The 23,778-nt window shown below is 42.3% G+C and overlaps 3 protein-coding genes across 10 annotated transcripts in view; 1 reads left to right on the top strand and 2 right to left on the bottom strand.

Moving 5' to 3' along the window:
• Window positions 1-13,867, top strand: part of LIMS2 (LIM zinc finger domain containing 2) — a 28,955-nt gene extending 15,088 nt beyond the window's left edge. For both annotated transcript variants that reach the window (XM_053389616.1, XM_053389615.1), the window contains exons 5-10: window positions 8,561-8,710; window positions 9,367-9,517; window positions 10,302-10,394; window positions 12,219-12,267; window positions 12,415-12,490; window positions 13,680-13,867. In XM_053389616.1, coding sequence (XP_053245591.1) covers window positions 8,561-8,710; window positions 9,367-9,517; window positions 10,302-10,394; window positions 12,219-12,267; window positions 12,415-12,490; window positions 13,680-13,827 — 667 coding nt within the window. In that variant the 3' untranslated portion in view covers window positions 13,828-13,867. The remainder of the gene's footprint in view (window positions 1-8,560; window positions 8,711-9,366; window positions 9,518-10,301; window positions 10,395-12,218; window positions 12,268-12,414; window positions 12,491-13,679) is intronic.
• GPR17 (G protein-coupled receptor 17) lies at window positions 991-10,944 on the bottom strand. 2 transcript variants are annotated; one of them, XM_053389617.1, is made up of 3 exons: window positions 10,856-10,944; window positions 6,989-7,151; window positions 991-2,292 (listed from the first exon to the last, which is right to left on the bottom strand). In XM_053389617.1, the coding sequence occupies exon 3, from the start codon at window positions 2,262-2,264 to the stop codon at window positions 1,248-1,250; it is 1,017 nt and encodes a 338-aa protein (XP_053245592.1). In that variant the 5' UTR covers window positions 2,265-2,292; window positions 6,989-7,151; window positions 10,856-10,944; the 3' UTR covers window positions 991-1,247. The 2 variants fall into 2 exon arrangements, with proteins under 2 accessions (XP_053245592.1, XP_053245593.1); XM_053389618.1 differs by having other exon boundaries at window positions 6,989-7,006; window positions 10,856-10,939.
• Window positions 13,868-20,122: 6,255 nt separating the features above from the next.
• MYO7B (myosin VIIB) overlaps window positions 20,123-23,778 on the bottom strand; it is a 58,635-nt gene continuing 54,979 nt past the window's right edge. For all 6 annotated transcript variants that reach the window (XM_053389623.1, XM_053389624.1, XM_053389621.1 and 3 more), the window contains 5 exons: window positions 23,276-23,461; window positions 22,546-22,662; window positions 21,978-22,061; window positions 21,287-21,406; window positions 20,123-20,298 (listed from right to left, as the gene is read on the bottom strand). In XM_053389623.1, coding sequence (XP_053245598.1) covers window positions 20,209-20,298; window positions 21,287-21,406; window positions 21,978-22,061; window positions 22,546-22,662; window positions 23,276-23,461 — 597 coding nt within the window. In that variant the 3' untranslated portion in view covers window positions 20,123-20,208. The remainder of the gene's footprint in view (window positions 20,299-21,286; window positions 21,407-21,977; window positions 22,062-22,545; window positions 22,663-23,275; window positions 23,462-23,778) is intronic.

Genomic DNA, 23,778 nt, shown 5'->3' on the forward strand with positions numbered 1-23,778 from the left:
TATATATAAAAAGTAATAAAAAAATACATTGAGGTGACCACCATTAGAATGTACACTCTGGCATGTCAATACCTGCCCAGGTGCTGACGTCAGGTTTGCCCATTTGCTCCTGCCCTCATCACCTTCCACTCTCCGGTGAGAATTTAGGGGGTTGCCGGACTCCAGGGTCATAGATTTAGGCCTAGGTGCACCACTGCTTCCAAAAAAGCTATGGCAACAAGAGTTCAGTATAAGTGATTTCTTGCACAGCAAGTGCTTAGGATTTGGGTGTAGCAATTATCAAAAATTACAGCACAGAGTTGACGTTGAGATAACAGGCAAAGGTTCTGGTGAAGTGGCTCTTGACTGAGGATTTTTGTTCTGTTAAGGTGGCTATGGTAGGTACAGTCTGCATTAAGCAAGGGCAATTGCGTCAGTAAGAGTTGCATCCTAATAGTTAAACTGAACTAGATTACTCATTTGTAGCAAGCTCCCTAGAAATCTTTTAGTCTTGTGCATGTGATTCATGAACCATATACTTCATATAAAAACTTACAGATAAAATGAAACAAGTTGTGTCATGTCATTGTTTCTAAATGTTACTGAAAATAAGAGCTGCAGCCAAGGCTGTAACAGAAGAGAGTTTTAAGTTGTAATGTGGTGTTTATATCAAGTTTACTGCTGTCCATAGTCAAAAGTCAACAATGAGACGATTGAGCTGTCTAGAAAATCAAATGGTTCTCCTTTCTTGCAGATGTGTTGGAGACTTTGAGGATTTCCTTTTCATATCAGGTCATGTCAAAATCTATATGCACAATCTTCTCAAAGCTCTGCAGATGTAAATTTAGAACACCTTTCTTAGAGAATGTCAGGACTATTGGATCTTAGCTGTGCAGTTTGCTTGTTTGATAACTGAAGATGGAAGTATTTGCCTGTTATTTTTCAGTACAAAAATATTTCATGGAGCAATCATGGCGTTATTAAGCAAATGCTTTCTTCCTTTTTCTTGTCTGAAGACAATCAGAAGGGTGGCTATTGTAGTGTAATGCTGGTTATATTTGTATACATTGAGATTGCAGTCTACCTTCCGCTGAGAATTAGCACTTGCTGGTGGTAGCTGTGCAAAAATTACTATATGTTACTCGTTTTCTCAAGAATGAAGCGTAGATCAGAGTGTGATCTTGGAGAAACACAGTTTTGCTATCTTGGAGATTTAATTGTATCAGATAGAAAAAGCCTTTCTTTGAAAAAGCACTTGATTTCATTAGTTACAGTTCAGTTTTAGTGCTCAAAGAGCTGTCATTCGTTTTCCCATCATAACTTGAAGGTAGCCTTGCAGCTTTTCTGCTGCAAAATAAACCACATAAGGCCTCTCGGAACTTCTCAGCTACAAAGAAATACATGATGGGATCTAGGGCACCATTCAGGCTGGTGAGGCAGGAAGTAATTCGGTTGCCAAGAGCCAGAATCCGCTGCATTTCACAGGAAGTCTTCACACCATCGTAATTGAGAATGTAAATGTAACGGTTGATATGGTAGGGCACGAAACAGACCAAGAAGATCATGAGAACCATTATTATCATTTTGATGGCTTTTTCCTTTAGATGGTTCTCAATTCGGTTCCCTCTTTTCAGGCTGCGTATGATCAGCAAGTAGCAGGTCACGGTAGTAAAAAATGGAAGCGTAAATGCCACAGCCAATGACACGAGAGCATGGCGTGATGCCTTTTCTCTGTAGAGCTGCAGGCAGATGGTGGTATTGTTCATCTCAGCTGTCTGAACACTGACCAAAAGAGGCGCCATGGCCACAGCAACTATAACCCACAGGAAAGCACAGGCCAAGTGGGCATAGAGTGATCTGCGGAGCTTGAGGGACTTTACAGGGTGCACGATAGCTAGGAAGCGATCTACACTGATGCACATGAGGAAGTAGATGCTGGCATACATGTTGAGGTAGAAAAGGAAGCCTGTGAGTCGGCAAGGGATCTCTCCAAATGGCCAGTGATTGCCTGAAAAGTGGTATACTAGCCGGGTTGGCAAAACTAGCACAAAGGATAGATCGGCCATGGCTAGGTGCATCAGGAAAACGTTGGCTGGGGTGTCTGACTTTTGGTCCCGGATGAAAAGCCAAAGAGCCAGAGCATTGCCAACAAAGGCTAGGATGAAATCCAGAAGGTAGAAAGTAGCAAAAAGGATGTTCTCCGTATTGGTCTCTTTGCCACATTGTTCTGAACTTTCCAGTGAAGTGTTGAAGAACAGGCCTGAAGAGTCAGCTAGGTTGTTCATTCCTCACTGCGGGACTTGAAATATGAACCTGAAATAATAAAGAAGAAAAAGCTAGAGAAGAATATTACAACGTAGAGGAGGCAACATGGAAATCCGCCAAGCCTGCTGGTTTGCTTATGTTTGTAATGAATGTTGGCCAGGATCCAAAGCATCCTATGTCATGTTCTGCATATGTTAGAGGGGTTTCCAGTTTTACTCCTGACAGCTTCCACTCTCTTAAAAAGCCACCCCCAAATAGTGAGGGGCTCCCTTAAAGTAGCACCCCGCGAGATAAAAGGGGCTGCCATCAGAAGTAAAAAATGGCCAAACCTTGTACATACTCAGTTTGTATGCACACAAGAGCCTTTCTAGATCTTAGCCACACTTTTTCTGTGCTCTCCATGACCATTAAAAGTGTATGTACTCTACTTTGTTTTAGTAAGTTTAGTTTTTAAAAGTTTTGCAGTATAATAAACTGGTTCTTAGAATCTCTTAATTGTTAATATTTGGGGGGGGGCAGCTAAAGCTGTAAAGTTTACAGGATGATATACAACGGACAGGCATACATCACTTTATTGCACTTTGCAGATATTGTATTTTTTTACAAACTGAAGCACTGGAGGAACAGCTACTGCTGGATTGGAGACGAGGCTGCAGGAGCCTGTCCCTACCACACAGTGGCTTCTGCTGCTCCTTACAAGAGGATGCATAAGATGAAATGAAGACTCAGATAATGGATAGCATTTTTAGCAATAAAGTACTTTTAATTATGTGTTTACATTTTTTAAAAAATAATAATGCTAAGGGCACAGTAGAAGTGAGAATTACAGGATTGTTTAAATGCCAGACTATGATGACCCATTAGAAACAACAGCAACAGCTGCATAAAATGTTTCATTAGAATTAAGTAAAAAAATCACAAAGCAGAGTGTAACTCAAAAGGATGGAATGGAAGGATCTGTCGATTTCAGTTCTCTGTATCTCATTTTTCCAATCTTAAATTATGTGATCCACCTTACTGCAGCAACTTGCAATTTAAAAAACAAAACCAGCATTTTAGTGCAGATTTCTCTTAACGCATGTTTGTATGCAGTTTTGTCAACATTTACAGTTTTGCAAGTTTTTCTCTCTAATAGGCATTTTTACATTTTATTTTCACAAATGTATCCATTTTTCTGCACAATGTTCTCTAATATGTGCATTTTTAAAAACATTGGTCAGAGAATTGTGTCACATAATTCAGATAAGTATGAATCCCAAAGGATAGCTTTATTGTGGTTTGTGTATTGTTTCAGGAAGTGCCATTTTGGTACATAAGAAAATGCAACATCCTAAGAGCCTGCTGGATCAGGCCAACAACCCATCTATCCTGTTTTCCCGAAAATAAGACAGTGTCTTGTATTAATTTTTGCTCCCAAAGATGCGCTAGGTCTTATTTTCAGGGGATGTCTTATTTTTCCATGAAGAAGAATACGGTACACATTTATTGTCTAATTGTGAGTCAGCCAGACTCCATCAGGGCAGAGTGAGCAGCAGGCGGCAGCTTGTCCTGGCAGTGGCGTGGGCTCTCTGATTTAAAGAGACCTCGCACTGCCTGAACAGCTCCGGCTGCGCTGCGGCCAATCAGTGAGCTGCGCAGCGGTGCCCGCTGCTATGGTCCAAAGGAGTCAGACGCCTTATGGTAGCTTCGGGGGCCTTATATTCTGGGGAGGCCTTATTATCGGGGAGGTCGTCTTTTCGGGGGATGCTTTATATTACAGTGAGAGGCAAAACTGGAAGTAGGTCTTATTTTCGGGGGTGTCTTACTTTCGGGGGGAAACAGTAGTCCAGCATCCTGTTCTTACAGTGGCCAACCAGTAGATTAGCCTTTAAATGTGAACAGAATAGAATGTCTCTCACATCCTTATATGCCAGTCCTATTGAACTCAGTGGGAGTGAACATGGTTAGGATTGCATTGTTCATTAACCTATACCATGTGTGGTGCAAAGTACTCACAGGTTGCTGCAAAGCATGCTGGGATAAAGGACCCATGGCTCCTGCTCTCTGAATACAGCGGTGCCTCGGGTTACAGACACTTCAGGCTACAGACGCTTCAGGTTACAGACTCCGCTAACCCAGAAATAGTACTTTGATTCAGGATGAGAACAGAAATCGTGCAGCAGCAGGCTCCATTGGCTTAAGTGGTACCTCAGGTTAAGAACAGTTTCAGGTTAAGAACAGACCTCCAGAACGAATTAAGTTCTTAACCCGAGGCAGTGGCGTAGCGTGGGTTGTCAGCACCCGGGGCAAGGCAAGTAATTTGCGCCCCCTAACCCGTGGATTTGCGCCCCCTAACCCTAACCCTAACCCCCAGATGTTGCGCCCGGTGCGGCCGGCCCCCCCTGCACCCCCCACGCTACGCCACTGACCCGAGGTACCACTGTATGTAAAAGCTGAAAATTGTTTGAGATCTTAACTTGAGCTCTAATTGGGACAGACTGCTCTTTTGTAATAGACTTACGTGTAATTCCTTCATCTGACCACAGAGTGCTCTCTTGTACAGCATTTTTAAAAAGAGGCAAAATAAGGAGTTTCTTCCCCGTACACACACAAGAAGTCAGCCTTCCCCTTGTTCAGAAGAGAAATCTTTCCCTTAAATGTTGGGCAACAGGACATCTCCATCAAATGCTTTAGAAATTCTCTCCACTTGTTTTTCTCAAAGTTGCAATAACACAGCAGGCTTTTAATTCCTCATTTTTCATAGACAATTTTGATGGTTGACATTAAACAATCTCCAGTGTTAACTTAAAATTTTTAAAATATATATAGCAAATATCTACTGCACAATTAAATGTCACACACAGGAATCTTGCTAATTATTTCCATGTGATCCCTAAATTAGGAGCTTGTTATCGACATGAAAAATATTTGGCAGTGTACTCCTAATAAACCTATTTGTTTAAACTGCATCCTTATTTGACTTATTTATCTTAAAACTATTCCCTGAAAGGGCTGGCACATGGAAGCTCGCTAATATGGTACAGTATTTGTCTAGTGGCTGCCTCTATGCAATGCCTCTGGAGAATTTTTCACCATGAGGCAGTTTTGTCTCCACTGTTGCTTCTGGACAACTTGTTTAATCAGCATTCAGCCTGATTTGTCTGCAGAGAGTTTAGGCAACACTGGCTATTAAATGAGCATTCAGCTTTATTTGTTTATGGGGAGATTAGACAATGCTGTGTCAAGCAAGTGTTATCCCACACTTTCCAGTACACTTGCAATCCCTTCCTTATCGCAGAAAGTCCATTATTTTAGGGAAGTGGGTTTGTTCTGCAAGAGCTCCAAATCGGCTTCATTTGTGCAACTTGAATCTGCAAGTTGTGCAAAAATAGCAGTAGTCTGGAAACGCCCCCATACCATCACCAAACAAACTTATCGGTGGTGTGGAGAATACTGAATGGGGGCATCTCCTCCTTTTATTGAACTGCTGTACCTGCATAGTTCTTCACTGGATGCAATTTCAAGCAGCCTCCATTTGGTACCTTTCCATGTGAAATAAACAGAACCTTAATAACTGAAAGATTTTTGTGGAGCAGCTACCTCTGTAGAACATGTTGAGATAGTTCTTGTCATGAATAGTTGTTGTCATCACTTTCACTGTCTTAAAGAACGTGATCTAGAAGAGGTTTTAAAAGCACTCCCTCATACATGTCTTTCACTGGTGTAGTTACTGCAGTTGTGGGATTTTAAGAATATGACATATAAAACATTTATACTTTTTGGAATTATTCGTATTGGCTGTAATAGTCAATAAATAGGAAATAGGAAAATGACTGGCCACCTTCTCTTAGATTGTGTTACTAGTGAGTTGTTAGGGTGTATAGCAACAATTGCTTTATCTATCTATTCAGTTCTGTTTTAGGAGTAAGTTATCCACAATTTTCCAAATTGCACGAACAGTAGGTAGAAGTGTAACTTGGCACACAGCTGCTCATTTGCATTGTGTGCTGTGCATTCAAGTCTATTTTATGCAAACTCATTTTGTGTGTGCAGTCTTCTGGATCATTGCTACCGTTTTCACAAGAGTCTTTACGTTCTTACTAGTATACCAACATGCTACTTCTGTTAATAAAATTCATTTCCTGTCATGGTTTATATATCATTCATAAGTGTATATCTAGGTGACTTTGAATAAATGAAAGTAACATCATTACTCGCACACGATAACATCAATCCATTGTTACTAGGCCCCCAGAAATCGTCTTAGTTTGTTAGTTCTGCTTAGGAAAGCAGAATGATTTTTCAAAAGCGTAGTGGCAAGAACATTTTGTCAAATGGAAAAATCCCAGGCATACACTATTTTTACAGTGCTGTTGCTCCGTTCTTATGACTTGAAGATACTGTATAGGTTCATCAGAGTAGCTTTAATTGGCTGTTGCATGCTGTTTGTATCTAGTTTCTAACTGCTAGACCATTTTCACACAAGTTGCTAAAAAGTGCACCACTTGCACTGTCTGTGCGCTGTGTACCCATCATTAAATGAAAGGCAGAATGCAAAAGAAAAGTGGAATGCACTCTCTGTGTTGCAGAGCATTTTGAGCATAAAACTTCCAATATCAAAATGTCCCTGCAACTCCTTGTACTTTCCCTTCTAGCTTGTATAATCTGTAAGCCCTTGGGAACAGTATGGTGCTCTGAGAACGTTCTCAATTTTCACACCCCCACACCCCAAGGTTGTAATTCTTATTGAAACCAAAGTGCTTACCTCTTGCAGCTTGCAGTCCTGTAGAAAAGAGAGGTAAAGATCTTGTTAGCTTCTTAGAGTGCCAGCAAATGTAGGTAAGACAGAAAGGCTAAAAACAGTGATGATCCTGAAGTTGCAGACAGTGGCAGGTTCAGTGGAAGGGTGAGTTGCACTATATAGAGCCCTGTTGAAGATGATAGTCCATTATCATCTTGCTCACATGAGAGGAGGGTAGATAACACATTTGCTGTGAAAGACAGTTTTCATTCCAGCTGGGCTGTTCGGAAGGGGGGAGTTGCTGTGGTATTTATGAATATTCCAATGTTTCTCTAGCACTCTCTTTCTCTCTCACTCTGAACCTCTGCCTTTTACGCTGACTCTTTGGATCCCTCTGACCATTTTAGAGAGTTTGGAAAGCGTTGCAGAAAGGGAGAGGAAATTTGGTGTTGCAGACACAACAGGACATTTCAGAAGGGGATAATTCCATAATAGTGGGAGTGGGGGTGAGAAGGACGGCTGCCATAGAAACGGCTCTGTGATTCTAAGACCTCTCTTTGCTTCCAGTGGAGGAGGGTCTATAGGATGGTAGGGGGGGTACTTCTGAATGAGCCTTGCTGATAATGGGTTGTCAGTGGAAAGGGCTTAAGGCCCCTTATTCAGTTGAATGAGAGGGGGCTGTTTTTAGGACACATGCTATAGGGGTCTCAGTGTCCTGCCCTGTATAATTAGACTCCGTTCCACAGTGTGGAATAAAATTGAGGCCTTTATCCTGAGATGAACACAGCTGCATGCCCCCATTTATAAAGGAACGCTGTCTGCTTTCTTTCTAGGGACTGTGGCTCTTGTCTGGGACAGCAATATCTTCAGCTCTAGGGAGGAACAGAGTAGAAGACTTGTGAAGAGGGAGTGTTAATAACATTCCTTTCCACTTATGCTCACTGGGACTTTCTATTTGAGGCTTGTAAAAATACAAGGCTGTACAACAGCCTTGTGACACTGAGATTTATTATTAGCTTTATTTTACTGGTAGGGACCTGGAGGCTAAGTGACCTGCCTGGAACTCTCAGGAAGCCAGTGAGACTGCCTGAATAAGCCCAGGGTCTCTTTGCTCCTTTCCCATAGGTATTTGCACTGTTGCATCTACCAGCTGTCCTCTGTGACTATGCATTTCGCTCTGCAGATAAGCAAACTGGGTGTGTCACTGGAGTTCCATATGTACAGAGGCACAGTTGCATACATTACATTTGGAAATGCACACACTGGCATTGTATGTACTCATAAATATGTATTTGGAACGGTCTAACCATTTATGCTTCCTTTTTGTTATGGATATCTAAATTGTGCTAGGAGAGCATGAGTAGGGGAACCAATAATTTTGGCCATGAAATAAAATAAAATTCAGCTTGATGCTTGCCATCAGTGCCAGTTTTAGACCATTCATGCAATCTTTTTGTCTCTAAATATACCCTACTGGGTGCATTCGCAAGTAAGCCTTCTCAGCTACAAAGCTGAGCTCTGTAGCCTAGAAAGCAACCTTGTGTAGCTTATACCTGTATGATGTCTCCCAACTTTTTTCTTTAATTCCTGCTCTAGGCACCTCTGTAGACCTTGCCATAATCGTGAGAAAGCCAAGGGCTTGGGCAAGTATATTTGCCAGAAGTGCCACTTGATAATTGATGAACAGCCTCTGATGTTCAGGAATGATTCCTATCATCCAGATCACTTCAGCTGCACCCACTGCGGGTATGTCAACTCTCTTTCAGCTAGGACTCTGGAGCAAGTGAAAAGGCATAGAATGAGCAATTGTGGTGTCGTGCAAGGGACCTGAGCGATCTTAAGAATAAGCTTTGCTACATTTCTGCAGACTGACTAACAAGAATGCGGAAGTTCAAAAAGCATTTGAATAATAAAAAAGAACCCCAGAGGAACTGTAGTGATTGTGCTGAGCTGTAATAAACTTCGCCTTATACAATTCATTGTTCAGCTGGCACTATTCCTGACGGGTGTTAACATCCTTGGAAAGAGCCAGTTGTGAAGGCTCGTTGTTACAAAAGCAACGGCATTAGAACTTAGCAGCAGCTTGATGGGCCCTACAGTTTACAGTATTTTAGAATCCCTGCCATTTCTGATGGAGCCTGCTTATCTAAACAGATTTCAAACTGGATTCACAAAAACCAAGAACCTCATTATAAAATAGCTTTTTGTATGTTGCAATCATGTTGTTAATCAGCAGGCAAAGGAAGGATGTTTGTGTTTAATGTTTCCTTTTGAGAGCTTCTCTTTATCCCTATTTGTCAGGAGAATCCCTGGTTTATTTGGATGGAGTGACTATCAGCATGATAGTGTTGAGGACAAGCTTTTTCTGCTAAGGTCTTGATTATTCCTTCTGTTGTGTGCAGGAAGGAGCTGACAGCTGATGCCAGGGAGCTGAAGGGGGAGCTCTACTGCCTGCCTTGCCATGACAAGATGGGCATCCCAATCTGTGGGGCCTGTCGCAGGCCCATTGAGGGTCGAGTTGTCAATGCTCTGGGGAAACAATGGCATGTGGAGGTGAGAATTCTCCCGTTGTGCTACTTGCTCTGGGATTCATGTTACAGAGAGACTCCTGACACAGCCTGTGTTAATAAGTAGATGCTGCCACAGTTCCTTTGAAGCCATAGGAGCTGCATGCCATTGTTTCAGGTGGTTTATTCATTATTATTCTGTTTATTTAGATTTCTAGCCTATTCCCCAAAATATACTATTTAGGTATCAAAGCACATGTCAAACATATTACAAGTAATAAAGCCACATCCCTTCTTCTTCTTTTGCAAAGCATTACATTTCAAAAAGATTTAGTGAGTCGTCAAAGAAAGGAGCTTCACAATTATGGGACAGTCATAATTTCTGTGTGCCAAACAAATATATAAAATTGACACAAATATTAATTCCAGCAGGACAGTCTTAGTTTATCCATAGTTGAGAAAACAGTATCTTTAGTATGCTTTGGCAGTATATTAAATTACTCTATAGAGATTATAAGCAGGACCTTGCAGTGTGGCTGGGAGAAAATCAGAAGCCAGAGCTGATGCTGGAGGGTTGATATAATACACTCCAGTGACTAATCCCCATCAAGAGGCAAGCTGTGCTGAAACATCTGTCCACGAAATGCTGGTCAATCATATTCCTAAATGCTTTATACACTACTCAAACTATTATTAGGAGTCTATCTAAGGTGTGGTTCATATTTGCTGGCAAATATTTGCATACTACTTATTTTATCCAGGCACTTTTCTGGCACAAAACTGCCTGTAGCACAGACCCCTGGACTCTGACATGTCTTTTAACCTTCCAGCATTTTGTTTGTGCCAAATGTGAGAAGCCATTCCTGGGACACCGGCACTATGAGAAGAAAGGTCTGGCTTACTGCGAGACTCATTACAACCAGGTGAAATCTGTTCTTATTTGAACTCTGCACTCCCAAACCCCCACTCCCACCCCCCCAAAATGAGCAAGCGATAAGAGGTTGTTTCCAAATGAGGGATTTAAGAAATCCCTGCTGTTTGAACTGAAATGCCTACAAATATGAGGCGTAAGGAATTTCAAACTTTTAATATCTTAAGAGATTCAGCTGAGTGAGGCTGCTAACCCCTAGCGGTAGCAACATGCAAATTTAAGGAACTTAAGCAACCTTAATCATAAATAAACATTATTTAAATTGAATAGAATTTTTTTTTGGGGGGAGAAAGCCAGTGCCAAGAGTTCTCTAGCTGGAAACTTGGGGGGGGGGGCTGCACAAGATTGCTTTCTTTACAAATATATCTCCAGAGTTTTGTCTTTCAAAGGAAGCTATACCCAATACTGTAGCCTCTATCACTCAGGAAGTGGGGAACATGTCACAGTACATACCTATGCCCGTTTTTCTGTATCTCGCTGAGCTTCAGATACCATGCAGCCTCATCACTGTACGAGATTATGCATGCGCTGGAAGGCCAGTGTCAGAAGGAGCCAGTTGAGAGGGGAGGGAAGACAATGGGCTTCTGCCCATTAAGCACACGGGTGGGGGTGGGGCTCATTGTCTCTTCCTACTTCTTTGCAGGGTCACTCAAAGTTCTTAACCTTACCCTGCTTAACTTGTAGCTGTAAAGCTGCATTTGGAAATACTTGAGATAGGAGCATGTGCGAGGCTTTTATTCCACTTCAACAGTGTCATTAATTGCTGCACATTTCCTTTCTCTTACAAAAGTTAAAGAGAGACACATCCACTTTGGTGGGAGAAAGTAAATGCAGACTGTCCTACTGATGGCACTTTGCTAGCACTCCATGTAAGGCACTTAGCAAATCTGTAAGGGGAAGAAAACAGACAACTGGGTACACACCTGCAAATTGTCTTTGATGCCAGGTTGCACTGCACTCGGGATGGAATAAAGCAGACTATAACAAAATTGCTTGGAGGCAGCATTTAAAGGTAAAGGTAAAGGTACCCCTGCCCGTACGGGCCAGTCTTGACAGACTCTGGGGTTGTGCGCCCATCTCACTCAAGAGGCCGGGGGCCAGCGCTGTCCGGAGACACTTCCAGGTCACGTGGCCAGCGTGACAAGCTGCATCTGGCGAGCCAGCGCAGCACACGGAAACGCCGTTTACCTTCCCGCCAGTAAGCGGTCCTAAATGCAAGGCAGCATTTAGGGACAGCCCATTCCTGCCTCTTGCAGATCAAGTTTTTTTTCAAAGCACCAAACACCTGTGTTAACATTAATTCCTGAGGAAGTGAAACCCTGAGGAGAAAACACAATAGAAACCTTGTGAAGATGAAATGGATTGCAGGCATGTTGCCCTCCAACAGATCCTCGGCCTGTCCCTTACGGATTAACAGATTCAGAATAAGCAATAGCCACTATTTTTTAAGTCCAGAAAACCCAGTACACATCCTCTCTTAGAAAGATATTTCTAGTCCCAAGGATCTGCATTGTTGTTTTTTTAGCTCACATTTCCCCCCTGACAGGTATACGCTGCACACTACTGTGGTGTGCCATTCCTATCAAAGGGTGCAAAAAGCAGCCTTGGGAATGCAAGTTTGATTGTTGTGCAAATGTGTGAGAAAAGCTATTGAGGTGCCTGAAATGTGTAAAGTAATGTGGGGCACTATTGTAGAGGCACTAAATTAATCCATTGTTGGGACCAAGTTGTCTGATTTGATAAAAAGGGGCAGACAGACCCCCTCCATTAGTTTAAAAAAGCTCATTTTGTTTTGCTTTTTTGTTTTTCTGCACAGCTCTTTGGAGATGTCTGCTATAACTGCAGCCATGTGATTGAGGGGGATGGTAAGTTTAAGCCTGTTTGTCAATGCAGCTGTTGCAGCCCTGCACGGACAAGGCCTCAGTGATTGATTTCCCCCCACATCTGTCCTTGCTCAATTTGGTACAGTTCTGCAGTTTGATAACCCACCCTTGTTTCATATTTTCCACTAGTGGTCTCTGCTCTCAACAAGGCTTGGTGTGTGAACTGCTTCGCTTGTTCCACCTGCAACATCAAACTCACATTGAAGTAAGTTGCCAGCAAAGGCTGTCCTGGGGGGGAAGGTAACATGACTCAGGGAGTTACTGCAGTCTGGCAGTGTTACATTGTGGTCAGAGTAACTGGCTCAAGTTTGGCAAGAGAAGCGTGTAAATCATAGGAGACACTCCTTGAAATCACTGAGAAAATATGTATACAAGTATACACTCAAACAAGTGTTCCATCACCAGCAAGTAGTTTGACATTTCTTTTTGGAACCAGATAGTCCAGACTGACACTCCTTATCTTGCAGTGTTCCTATGCTAGTCCTGTTGCACTTGCAACTAATGTGTGACGGGAACAGTGCCATAATTACTTTCAAGGAGGGGGCATGTCATGTCAACTTGCAAGGTGGAGGGCTCATTCATAAGATTTGCTTTCAGATAGTCACTTAAGCCTGCCAGTAGGGTCACAGTATGCATACCTGTAAGCAAATCTTCTATCAAGATAGGCTTTATTCCATTGTGTCGATTGGCTGGCCATGGCACTTGCTCACTACCCAATCTGCTTGTATTTTGATTTCCCAGTTTGTTGATTGACATGACAGGCCGGAGCTTGCTCCACCAGCAAATTTTGTTTTAGAAGAAGTGCCTTTCCCCCACCCCCAAGCCTGCTGCTTGAAGTAGCAGGCTGGAGCAAGTATCTAAGAAGATCTAGTCACAATTGAGCACACTTACCTGGAATTTCAAGCACTGAGTTTATGAGACATATTCATTTTATGAAAAGATGTGAAAAATGCAAGAAAAAGAAGCAAGCGTTAAACCGATACCCTTTCAGAAATCATGAAAAGTCCACACACTTTGATCCTAGCCTTTTCCGGAGCAGTCACGTTTTCTTTCTTTCTTCAGAGAAAGCTCTGATTGGGATCCTTTGTATCTCAGACAGAGAACAGAAATGGACAAGGGAAGCAGTCTGCGTCCAGTACCTGGCAGGCAGTGGCTCCCCAGCCTCACTGGCAAATATATTTCTTTGTTTTACCCTTTTAAACCTGCGATGCTGAAGACTGGACGAGAGATCTTCTACTTGCATAGTTCTAACTCATTCATTTGGAACAGATTTTATATTGGCAAGTTTTTTTAAAAAATGAAAGGAATGTATACCACATACCTTACTCACTTAGATGTTAAGCCTCACATGACTTCCTAACTGAAAAGTAAATCCTTCTGTATTTCTTTGAAAGGAATAAGTTTGTGGAATTCGACATGAAGCCAGTGTGCAAGAAGTGCTATGAGAAATTCCCTTTGGAGCTGAAGAAGAGGCTGAAGAAGCTGTCTGAGTTGGCCTCCAAGAAAACTCACCCAAAAGCTCTGGACTTAAACTCCGCTTAAACAGGTCTGTACCCTCTGCTGACTGTATGCACCCTCACCAGCTACAGATCACAAAAGGAACTTTTAAAAATGGTTTCAAGGACTCAAGACAAACAAAAGCTCACCAGTTATATCTTGCACTCTGAATGTTTATTCTGCTCAGGTATAGTGTGTGTAGAGGCTGTCCTCCAGAAGAGAATGGTGGCAATATGCAATAATGCACTATGATTTTCCCTTTTGTATAAGTTGTGTATCATGTTCTCTCACTATTTGCCCATTTTGTTTTGAGATTCAGGTTCATGTTACACACTTACTTGAATTCTTCTGTCTTCTTCCCCCTTCTCTCTCTCTCTCTCTCTCTCTCTCTCTCTCTCTCTCTCTGCTTTTATACCAAAATTAGCCTGGCCACACTGCAAGTGGGAACACAGGAAGGTTGGGTAGAAAAAGACTACTTAACCCTTTTCTTCCAAAAACAGCACAAAAACACATTTATTTTTCATTTAACATGCCTCTTGAACATTCTCTTAAAATTGCAATGGACTAATCAAAACCAAGTAATAATTTTCCTTGCAATTGTTAGTTAACTCATGTTAATAGTTTGACATTATTTAGCATAAGCCTGGATTGTTTTTATTATCTGGCTGACCTTTCCTGCTGTAGTAGCTAAGCTGCATAGGCCAGGATTGCATAATATAGAATCTGGATGGACCAAAGTACCTGAACTGTAAGCCTATCATTTTTGAAAGAGACTGTTCTTGGTGCCTGCATTTTTTAGATTTCTGAGCGTTTAGACCAGGCTTCCTCAACCTCAGCCCTCCAGATGTTTTTGGCCTACAACTCCTATGATCCCTAACTAGCAGGACCAGTGATCAGGGATGGTGGGTAGTCTCAAAACATCTGGAGGGCTGAGGTTGAGGAAGCCTGATTTAGACCTCTCCTCCATATTAGCAAGCACTCTTTTTTTGTCTGTTGTGACAAAGTTTAAGTAAATCCCTGGAGTCTTAACCCAAACGTAGTCTTCCTACAATGTACATTCATTTCAGTGAAAGTGGGAAAGCAATCTTCTTAATGGTCTCTGAAGCTGGAGCTATTTATTACCTCAGCAAATACATGTTCCCAAACATAGTGGATCTCAGCAAAATACATATTCCAGGACACATCTGAAAACAGCTTTGTGTGCTTAATCCTTTTCTCCCAGCCACTTTTCTGTCATTTCCAGTCTTGGAGCTCAGGGTATGTGCCAGAGGAGAGGGATGGTATGGTGCAGGGAGGGAGAGGTTGCTGGGTATGGGGAAAGTGGCAGACAGTGGAAGTATGAAGCAGTCTTCCACCTGCCAGTTCTTCACTGTGTGCTCCTTCCCACCCTATCATTAGCAGTACCAGACCATGTGAGTTTGGGAGCCCTGTGTTTCTCCATAATTTTGTCATTTCAACCTAAGTTCTCCTCAAATTACACCATAGTATTTCCTTTCCTGTAATAGGAAGATAAACACTAGCACAGAACAAGACTGTTTAATATAGAAAAGCATAAATCTTACTTACGGTATTTACTACTATAACAATGTTAAGAATCCTGTATTGCTTCTACTGATGGGAGAGGACTGGTTTTTCTATCCTCTTCTCCCAAACTAGTCCTCAAATACCATTATTTATCTGCTACTTACTTACTAGCACTTAGTTTGTATTGTCACAACTAATAGCACAAGAGGATTGCCCATCTCTTGATTTGAGACTATCCTCCAAGCACAAATATAGAGGAACATGTTTCACAATGTAGGACATAATTTTCTTAGGTGTCTAGGATAAGTACTCCTAAATTTGGACTCACACTGAATTGGTTGTCAGTCTCATCCAGAGCCCTCTATGTGCTCCATTTAAAATGGTACACATGTATATGTGCTGTCATATTTAAATGGAGTTAAACACAGAACTTTGAGTCTATGTGGTTTGCCCACAACACTGAAATGAAAGTGATATCCCTTGTGAGTGGAGAAGTTGTGTGAGAGCATTGTGGTTCTCATTCTTACTAAGGCACTGTAGGAACAAGGCACAGGGTCTACTGTCAAGAAGTCAAAACACAATTCATGCAGAATCTTCCTCTGCAACATACCTAGACATAGGTGCCAATTCCCTGGGGCTCTGGGTGCCGGAGCACCCACAAAATTCCCCATGAAGGGGCTGGACACCCACAAATTTTGGGGCCAGGGCCATGGCACCCATGGCCCCAAGCATCCATGGTTGAAGGGCCAAGCTGGCACTCCTGTACCTAGGGAACACAATTCTTATGCCTTAGACCAATGCTGGTTATGCCTTAAAATGGCATATATGTGACTAGTGGAGATGCATGTTTGAAAGTAAGTAAAGCAATGTAGATTTATGATACAGATTCCTGATCCAGCAAGTGATATGGATCCGCTTTAACGATTTTAATGTAGTGCTCCATAGAAAAACAGATTTTATTATACTATTCTTCCTAATACAAATATGCCAAGACTGGGTGCCATATCAGATAGGCTTTCAGGCCAGCTTTAACAGTGTAAGAAATCAGTGCTATCCTTTCAAAATGAAATGTTAGGCAAATACATTAAAACATGAAATTTGTGATGAATGGAAATGTCCTGTTAGAAAGATGGATTAGGGAGAGATATTTGAAATGCCATAGCTCAAATTAATCTTAGGAGACCTTCAGGAAAGTAATCACTGTGGTACAAATCTCCAGAGTTATCTAATATGAAGTATCAATTGTTTGCAGTTTTGTCACAATGTTCATCTTCTAAATACAGAACCTGTCCATTGAAAAAGAAACAAAATTGATTGGCTGGGAAATAATTTACTTTTATTGGGGTAAGTAAATGGCTGTTTCAGGGCAGCCTAGTGAGAGTGATTAGAAGAGCTGAACCAAACCAGAAGCCTGAGTTTGTAAATATTTTGTGCCCCTTGAAAAAGGACCCCATCTTTGGGTTAAAATGGTGTACGTGTTGAGGTGGCGAGCAACATTGAACTTTTACAATGAAGTACTACAAAAAAGAAAGTATTGACTGGATGTGCAATGCAATGTGCATCCAGCAGTGAGTGTTGTCTGCTGGAATGTGTATTTGGGTGTGTACTGGAATGTGTAAGTCCAATATGAGTTCTTGTGTGACTGTAGCTTGAATGAATCTTCAGAGGGAGGGCACTACAGTCTCATTTGCTCTCGCTGTTGTCACCACAGAGTCTAATCAGACTGATTCCATGAAGACATATTGTTCACAATGTGGTTTCTCATTGCCACTCACTTGGTGAATGGAGGAAGAAGCTGCCTTGTTTAAAAATGGCACAGAAGCAGCACATCAGGGGAACCAGGGCTGTGAGCAAGCATGAAAAATGGCATGTAAAGGCCAAGCATTTACGCAGAGATGCTGTTGTGCATTGGTGTTATCAAATGTGTATATTTCTTATTAAAATAAGTAATGGGGGGGGGGTGGAAAGTAAGGGTGGAGTTGCTTTTTTGCAACTGTTGAAAGCACATTTTACATCTTAACTACAAACAAGTATTAGTTTGTTACAGCTTTATTGACCAGTCTATGAGAAGCGACTTTTGCTCCATCAAGGCAATCTGAAAGTGCCAAAATTATAGGTAAATAGCAATTTAATTCATATTACGTATATTATCCTTCCAGTAATTGCACTGAATGTAGATTTAACTGCTTATAATATATTGTTATAATGATATAGTTTTTGTATTAACATATTTTATATCACTTGCTACTAAAAATGATTCATTTTGTATAAGATCCCATTCATACAATAATGCATGGCATCACACTTTTGTAAGACCTACGTAGTTTCCTGCCAGTATTTTGCTCCAGGATCTTGTAATTTCACTAGCAAAAGGGTGCATCCTCATGATTAAAATACTGTATTCCTCCATTTTACCATATACTCTTGAAATGACAACTCACTCTTCACAGTAAAGATTATTTTAAAACTGCACATCTTGGATTGCTTTTATTTGGTGCAAGAACTTGCTGCAGTAAGTTATTTTGCAAATGTTACTGAAATGTCATTAAGACGTCTAAGTAATGTAATAGTAAAGGTATAGCATTGTAAGCTGCTCTGGCCAACAGGTGTTCTGCTGTAGTTACTGGACCATTTGTTTGGTCCTGATGGATCTACCAAATATTCAGCATAATATGGTTAAATGCCTGCCAGCTTTCACTAGTAAGGAAATGAAAGAAATGTTTTAAGATATATTGTATATATTCCAGAGTGTAATGTTGCATCTTTCTTCTGCAATGTGCAAATGTACGTATTTACATCTAATGTAATGCCCCATAGCTGTGAGACCCTTATCGTTAGAGGATTCCAGCTTTATTGTGGTGTCCAATTACTTGTGAATAATCAGTTTCTGTGACAAAATACAGTTCCAGCCCCAGGCCACTGTGTGGAGAAAGAGTAGCCCTCAAGAATACAGAAGCTGGTCATCTCCTTTAACTAAAGCAGAATGTTGATTTTACTGCTTAATGTATTTCACTGGAATTACAGCTGTTGTGCAGGAAGGATTCTTTCACCCAAGCTGTAGCCTTAAGCATTCTGACAACAGAGGACTGAGGTAAGCTGTTCAAGAGTTTGATTTATTCTTAGATATACATTTCTAGAAGAAAGTTGACAATATCACTCCCATTACTTTGCAATTCTCTTTAGAAAGTGGACACTCAAAATATTTTTAATCAAAAACTTCAAATTGGATTTACATGAAGAATTCAAAAATACAGTACAATCTTGACCCCAGGTCAGCATTCCCTGCCAGCAATGGATGCTGTGCATGGAATGTCTGGATGTTCTTTTTCAAAGGTCAAGTACTCTGAAAGGTGTGGCACTCATTTAGCTGCACAAAGTTACTGAAGCTCTAATCCCCCAATACCCAAGCAGGAAAAAACCTTCATTGCAAAACTGTGCACCTTCTCCTAAGCTGAACAAAGACTAACTATTGTGACTACTTTGGCAAATGACAGGGGGAAGCCAACAGTAGTCTTTCCTCATCTGCTGAAAATGTGAGGACACTAAAGGCAGCCTCACTGCTGAAACTGACAGAACACAATCCTACGCATGCTTCCTAGCAGAAGCATGTTTCTTAAGCTAAGGCAACAGTCACGGACCGACTCTTTACATCGTGAAGATGCTGCTTCCATTCATTTGTAGTACTTCACCACGACTTAAAAGGTAACAGCCACCTTTTGCCATGTGTGCTGCAGGTTTGTGCTGATGCCTGGCACATGCCAGGACTGTCCTGCATTCCTGTCCCTGCTCAATAGGAAAGGATGGCATAATCTAGTACAGGATATACCGTATTTTTCGTTCTATAGGGCGCACCGGCCCATAGGACGCACCTCTTTTTTGGGGGGGGAAATGAATAAAATAATTTTATCCCCCCCCCCAGCCGCGGCTGCCGCCCCAAGCCTTGCGCACACCTGCCCGAAGCACGGGGCACCCTCCGGAGGGCTCCGCATGCTTCGGGCTGCAGGCTGCCGCCCCAAGTCTTGCGCGCCCGGCGGGAGCTCCCGCCGGGCGCGCAAGGCTTGCGAACACTCGCCCGAAGCATGGGGAGCCCTCCGGAGGGCTCCCCATGCTTCGGGTGACAGGCTGCCGCCCCAAGCCTCACGTGCTCGGCGGGACCTCCCGCCGGGCACGCAAGGCTTGCAGACACTTGCCCGAAGCACGGGGAGCCCTCCGGAGGGCTCCCCATGCTTCGGGCGACAGGCTGCCGCCCCAAGCCTCACGCGCTCGGCAGGACCTCCTGCCGGGCGCGCAAGGCTTGCGGACACTCGCCCAAAGCACGGGGAGCCCTCCGGAGGGCTCCCGGTGCTTCGGGCGACAGGTTGCCGCGCCAAGCCTCGCGCGCTCCCGCCGGGCGCGCAAGGCTTGCGGACACTCACGGGGGCTGCAGGCTGCTGCCCGCAAGCCTTGTGAGCCCGCGGGAACTCCCACCGGGCTCCCCAGGCTTGCTGATAGCTTCCTGAAGCCTGGAGAGCGAGAGGGGTCGGTGCGCACCGATGCCTCTCGCTCTCCAGGCTTCAGCGAAAGCCTGCATTCGCACCATAGGACGCACACACATTTCCCCTTCATTTTTGGAGGGGGAAAAGTGCGTCCTATGGTGCGAAAAATACGGTACTTCCAGAAAAGCGGGGGGAATGACAGCTAGCCTTGTTGAAATCAATGAGTCATACAATGTTTTAAGCTGTAGTTAGTTTAAAAACAAATACCTTTTTGCTACAACAGCAGCTTTTGGTTCACTCCCCTAGGGTCAAGAAGAGGTAAAACTAGAGACTGCGCTGACAAATGTAAAGCTAAAAATGAATTCCTTCCAATATGTGGCAAATTTTCAGTTTGGCACAGCCTGTGAATGATGGTCTCTGCACATCCTTAGGCAGGGAGATGTGAATCCTTCTGTTTGTTTGCAGCATTCAATAACAAGTGCACATATGACGTCAGCAGGTCATCCATTTTGTATCCCTGAAGGAAAAATAAAAGACATTTAATGAACTACCCTGGAAAGAGCGAGACAGACATGAGACCCTTTAGCAGTCATGGAATGTTTCACAATAGTAGACCAGCCAGTTAAGATAAGCAGCATTCTGTTGTTACTCCTGCAAATACTGTTGGCTTAAGATATTAACACTGCTAAGCAGTGTACAAAAAACTTATGTTTTGCTCTGATAAAATTGGAATTCGGTGGTTTGTGGAAAAGCAACATAAAATATCATAAGTCACAGGAGATGGGTTGTAAACGGGTTATAAAACATTAATTGGGCATTTCAAGGGTGAGGTAAATGATGCCCTTCCCAACTTATTTGGTGACTGCACAAGTAGTCTTAAGGAATTGATCTCTCAGAATGTCCTAGTTGGTCATGAGACAAAGAAAACCACTTTAAAAATAAATTAAAAGTTAATAATGGGTGCTGATTGACAGATATATACATCTTGTTCAAAAAACTGTCTAAGTAGTTTGAGGCATTCTAATTTAAAACACAAAACATTTCTCTGTGTATGTATTTTCCCTAGGTTGACACTATGGCACAGCTGTGGGAGCTTTGACTCCCACAAGAAGTGAATCTTCTACCCCATATACCTTTTGTAGTAATATAATATGTGCCTAAGTTCCCAAAACCACCAATATGCACATAATACAAGCCAGTTCTGTTTCCTCCACAATCCCAAGCCCGTTGCAATTATATCTTTCTGCTGTTTAACACACATACCATGTTATCTAAGGCAAGAAGAGACTTCATCTATTTCAGGATTTTTCGCAACTACCCAAGGCAGAACAATTATTCAGGTTTGAGAAAAGGGGAGCAATGTGTAAATATTTGAAATAGCTCTTGGTGACATTTAATCAGTGCACCATTAGAGGAAGGAGAAAAAGGGTTAACCAGTAATCACCAGGTCCTTCCTTCCTCAGTGGATGGTCTTGAGCAAATCTGAAATCATAAGCTTTTCTTACCAGGGAAGTCTCACAAAGGATCCGGCTCCCTCGTACCAGGTTCCCTATGGTCATGTGGAAATATGTGCTGCCACTGCTCCAGTTGGAGATTTTAGTGAAAGGGTAAACTGTCAAGATCTCCTGCAATTTAAAATCAAAATAAATGCTACATGTAAGTTTTATTAGAACAAACAACTCAGGTAGTTCTCTACAAAAAGAGACATGTGGCACATCTGGTTTTCCAGGACGCAGTTCTGTGCTGATGCCTCATCAGATTATCTTCTACACCAATCCCTATTGATCTTAAATAGCACTTCTGACCATAGAATAGAAGCCAAGCTTCTGTTTATCTGCTGTCTGGCAATGTTGCCTGAAGGATCCTTCCAAGAAGATACCATCTGAGTTTCTCCTTCCTGGGTGTACAGGTCTCATGTTTATCCCTTCTTTATAAAATTGTTTTTATTTCCCTTAATGCTTAAGGGAATACTAGATAAATGTCTGAGGCTGAAAACTAAATTCTGTTGGCCAATGTACAGTTCTGCTTCTGTTGAAGAAAAGTACATTTCCTGCTGGAATCCACAGCTCTCATCACATCTCCCTATGCCTTTACCTTAAACGGTTTTTTGAATGAAACTTATGGCATAGCTCAGTGTGTGTGTGTACCTTTTCCAATGGGTAGGTTCGCTGTCAAGTATCAAAATATGACTCTTACCTTAGATTTCATATGTATTAGAGAGACTCCTTGTTTGTTGATAGCAATCAATACAATGTCAGGGATATTTGGCTCCGAGGTTTGCTAGTAAAGAGGAAGAAAAAAATGAGTGATAGCTGTTGAACTATTTTAAATCACCAGCTGTCAGTGTCCTCTTATTTGCACAAGAATCTAAAGAGTTCTCAGTCAAAATGTATGTAACAATAAGAAAATCAAGTGTGTGTGTCATGGGAATACTGCACGCTGCAAATAATGAATGTTATTACAAACACTCAGTGCCTTACTCCTCCCATATTTGGCTTCAGACACATGGGAGCTATTTGGAACTGGGAACCAGCTAAGGGAGAAATGGTTAAGCTTCATCTCCTCCTACAATTTCACCCCACTCCCAAAGTGGCTTTTCTTCAGAACAGAGGTGGCATCAATGCCAAAGACACCACATCACAGGAATGGGCCTTAAGTAGACTCAAGAGCTTAAAAGAAGCAGGACAATAGAAGAAGCTTCTACTCTGCAGAAAGCAGCTTTCCAAATGGAGGCACACATAAAAACAGCACCTTTGAAACTCACCTTCACTTCGAAGAAGGCTGAGCCAAATGTTGGCCAACGATGTATGTACTTCAAGAAGGCAATCTTGGCCTCGTCCACAGTCTTCTGTTCATGTTTGCTGGCGACAGAAGTAATATTCTGCATAAAAATACACACGAGTCAAAATGGTGGGGCATCTTTCTCTCACAGTAATGGGTCTCAAGTAATTGCTCCCAGGTATGAAGAATGCAAAACTTCTCTAATGCTCCTTGTTACATAAATTTATTTACTGAAGCACCTCCCCACCCTTGGATTAGAATGATAGAAAACACCCATCCTTTGGGTCTTCAGGTTTGAGTGAGTTAAAAATCCAAATAAAGTAAGTACAGCATGATGCCTGCCATTTTTAAAGAGTTTTAGCAACTGTGGTGACTTCAGAGGGTCTCTGAAAGGACTGCCAACAGTGGGAAGCTTTGTGGACAGCAAAATTGGTTTTATTTGCTCATAAACTGGGAGGGGGTACTATTGAGGCATGATCAGTAGCCGCAGGGTGGTCCCAACCCAAACAAAAGCCAGGACAAATATAAATTTATGACACTCTAGAGTTCTCAAACCTTCAACCCTCAGGGCCTACTTGAAAAGGTTACTGAGGCCACCAGAAACAAAATGGCAGTGCAGGAACACAGTCAGTGGCAAATGGAGGCAGAGGGCAGGCCCACTGATGGGCCCCAGCCCACTGTTCAAGAAGCAACAATCAAATCATTCTTCTTACCCGTTTCCACTCCTCTGGAGATGCTGTTCGGATCATGTTCTCAGGCACTAGTTCCTTCAATATTTTGGGAATTGCTGCATATTGCGTTCGATCATTGTTATAGTTAACCTTGAAAATCAGCCCAGCTAATTGGATGGCATCCTCTTTTGAGCACTTGTGATATCCACGTAGATACTTTGGTTGCTCCTGAAAGATACAATTGAAGATACATTGATCTGTTAACCCTACTCTCTGCAGTGTGGGTGGGTGCGCGCGCATGCGTGTGTGTGAGAGAGAGAGAGAACGAGTGATTGTGCTTTGCTTTTGGTTTCAGGGTAGGCACTGTATTTGTCCCTGTAAAATCAAAGCAAGGAACTTAGTGAGAGTGAGGGAAAGCATTAAAACATCTAAATTCTAAACCTGGGCCCAAGAGACCACACTCAGTGCTTTATAACATTTACTGGTTTGATGATGACACATTTTCCAGGAATTGTAAATAACCACTGTCCACAAATCATGTGAAT

This window comes from Podarcis raffonei, chromosome 5, assembly GCF_027172205.1.
Source record: "Podarcis raffonei isolate rPodRaf1 chromosome 5, rPodRaf1.pri, whole genome shotgun sequence".
NCBI lineage: Eukaryota > Metazoa > Chordata > Lepidosauria > Squamata > Lacertidae > Podarcis > Podarcis raffonei.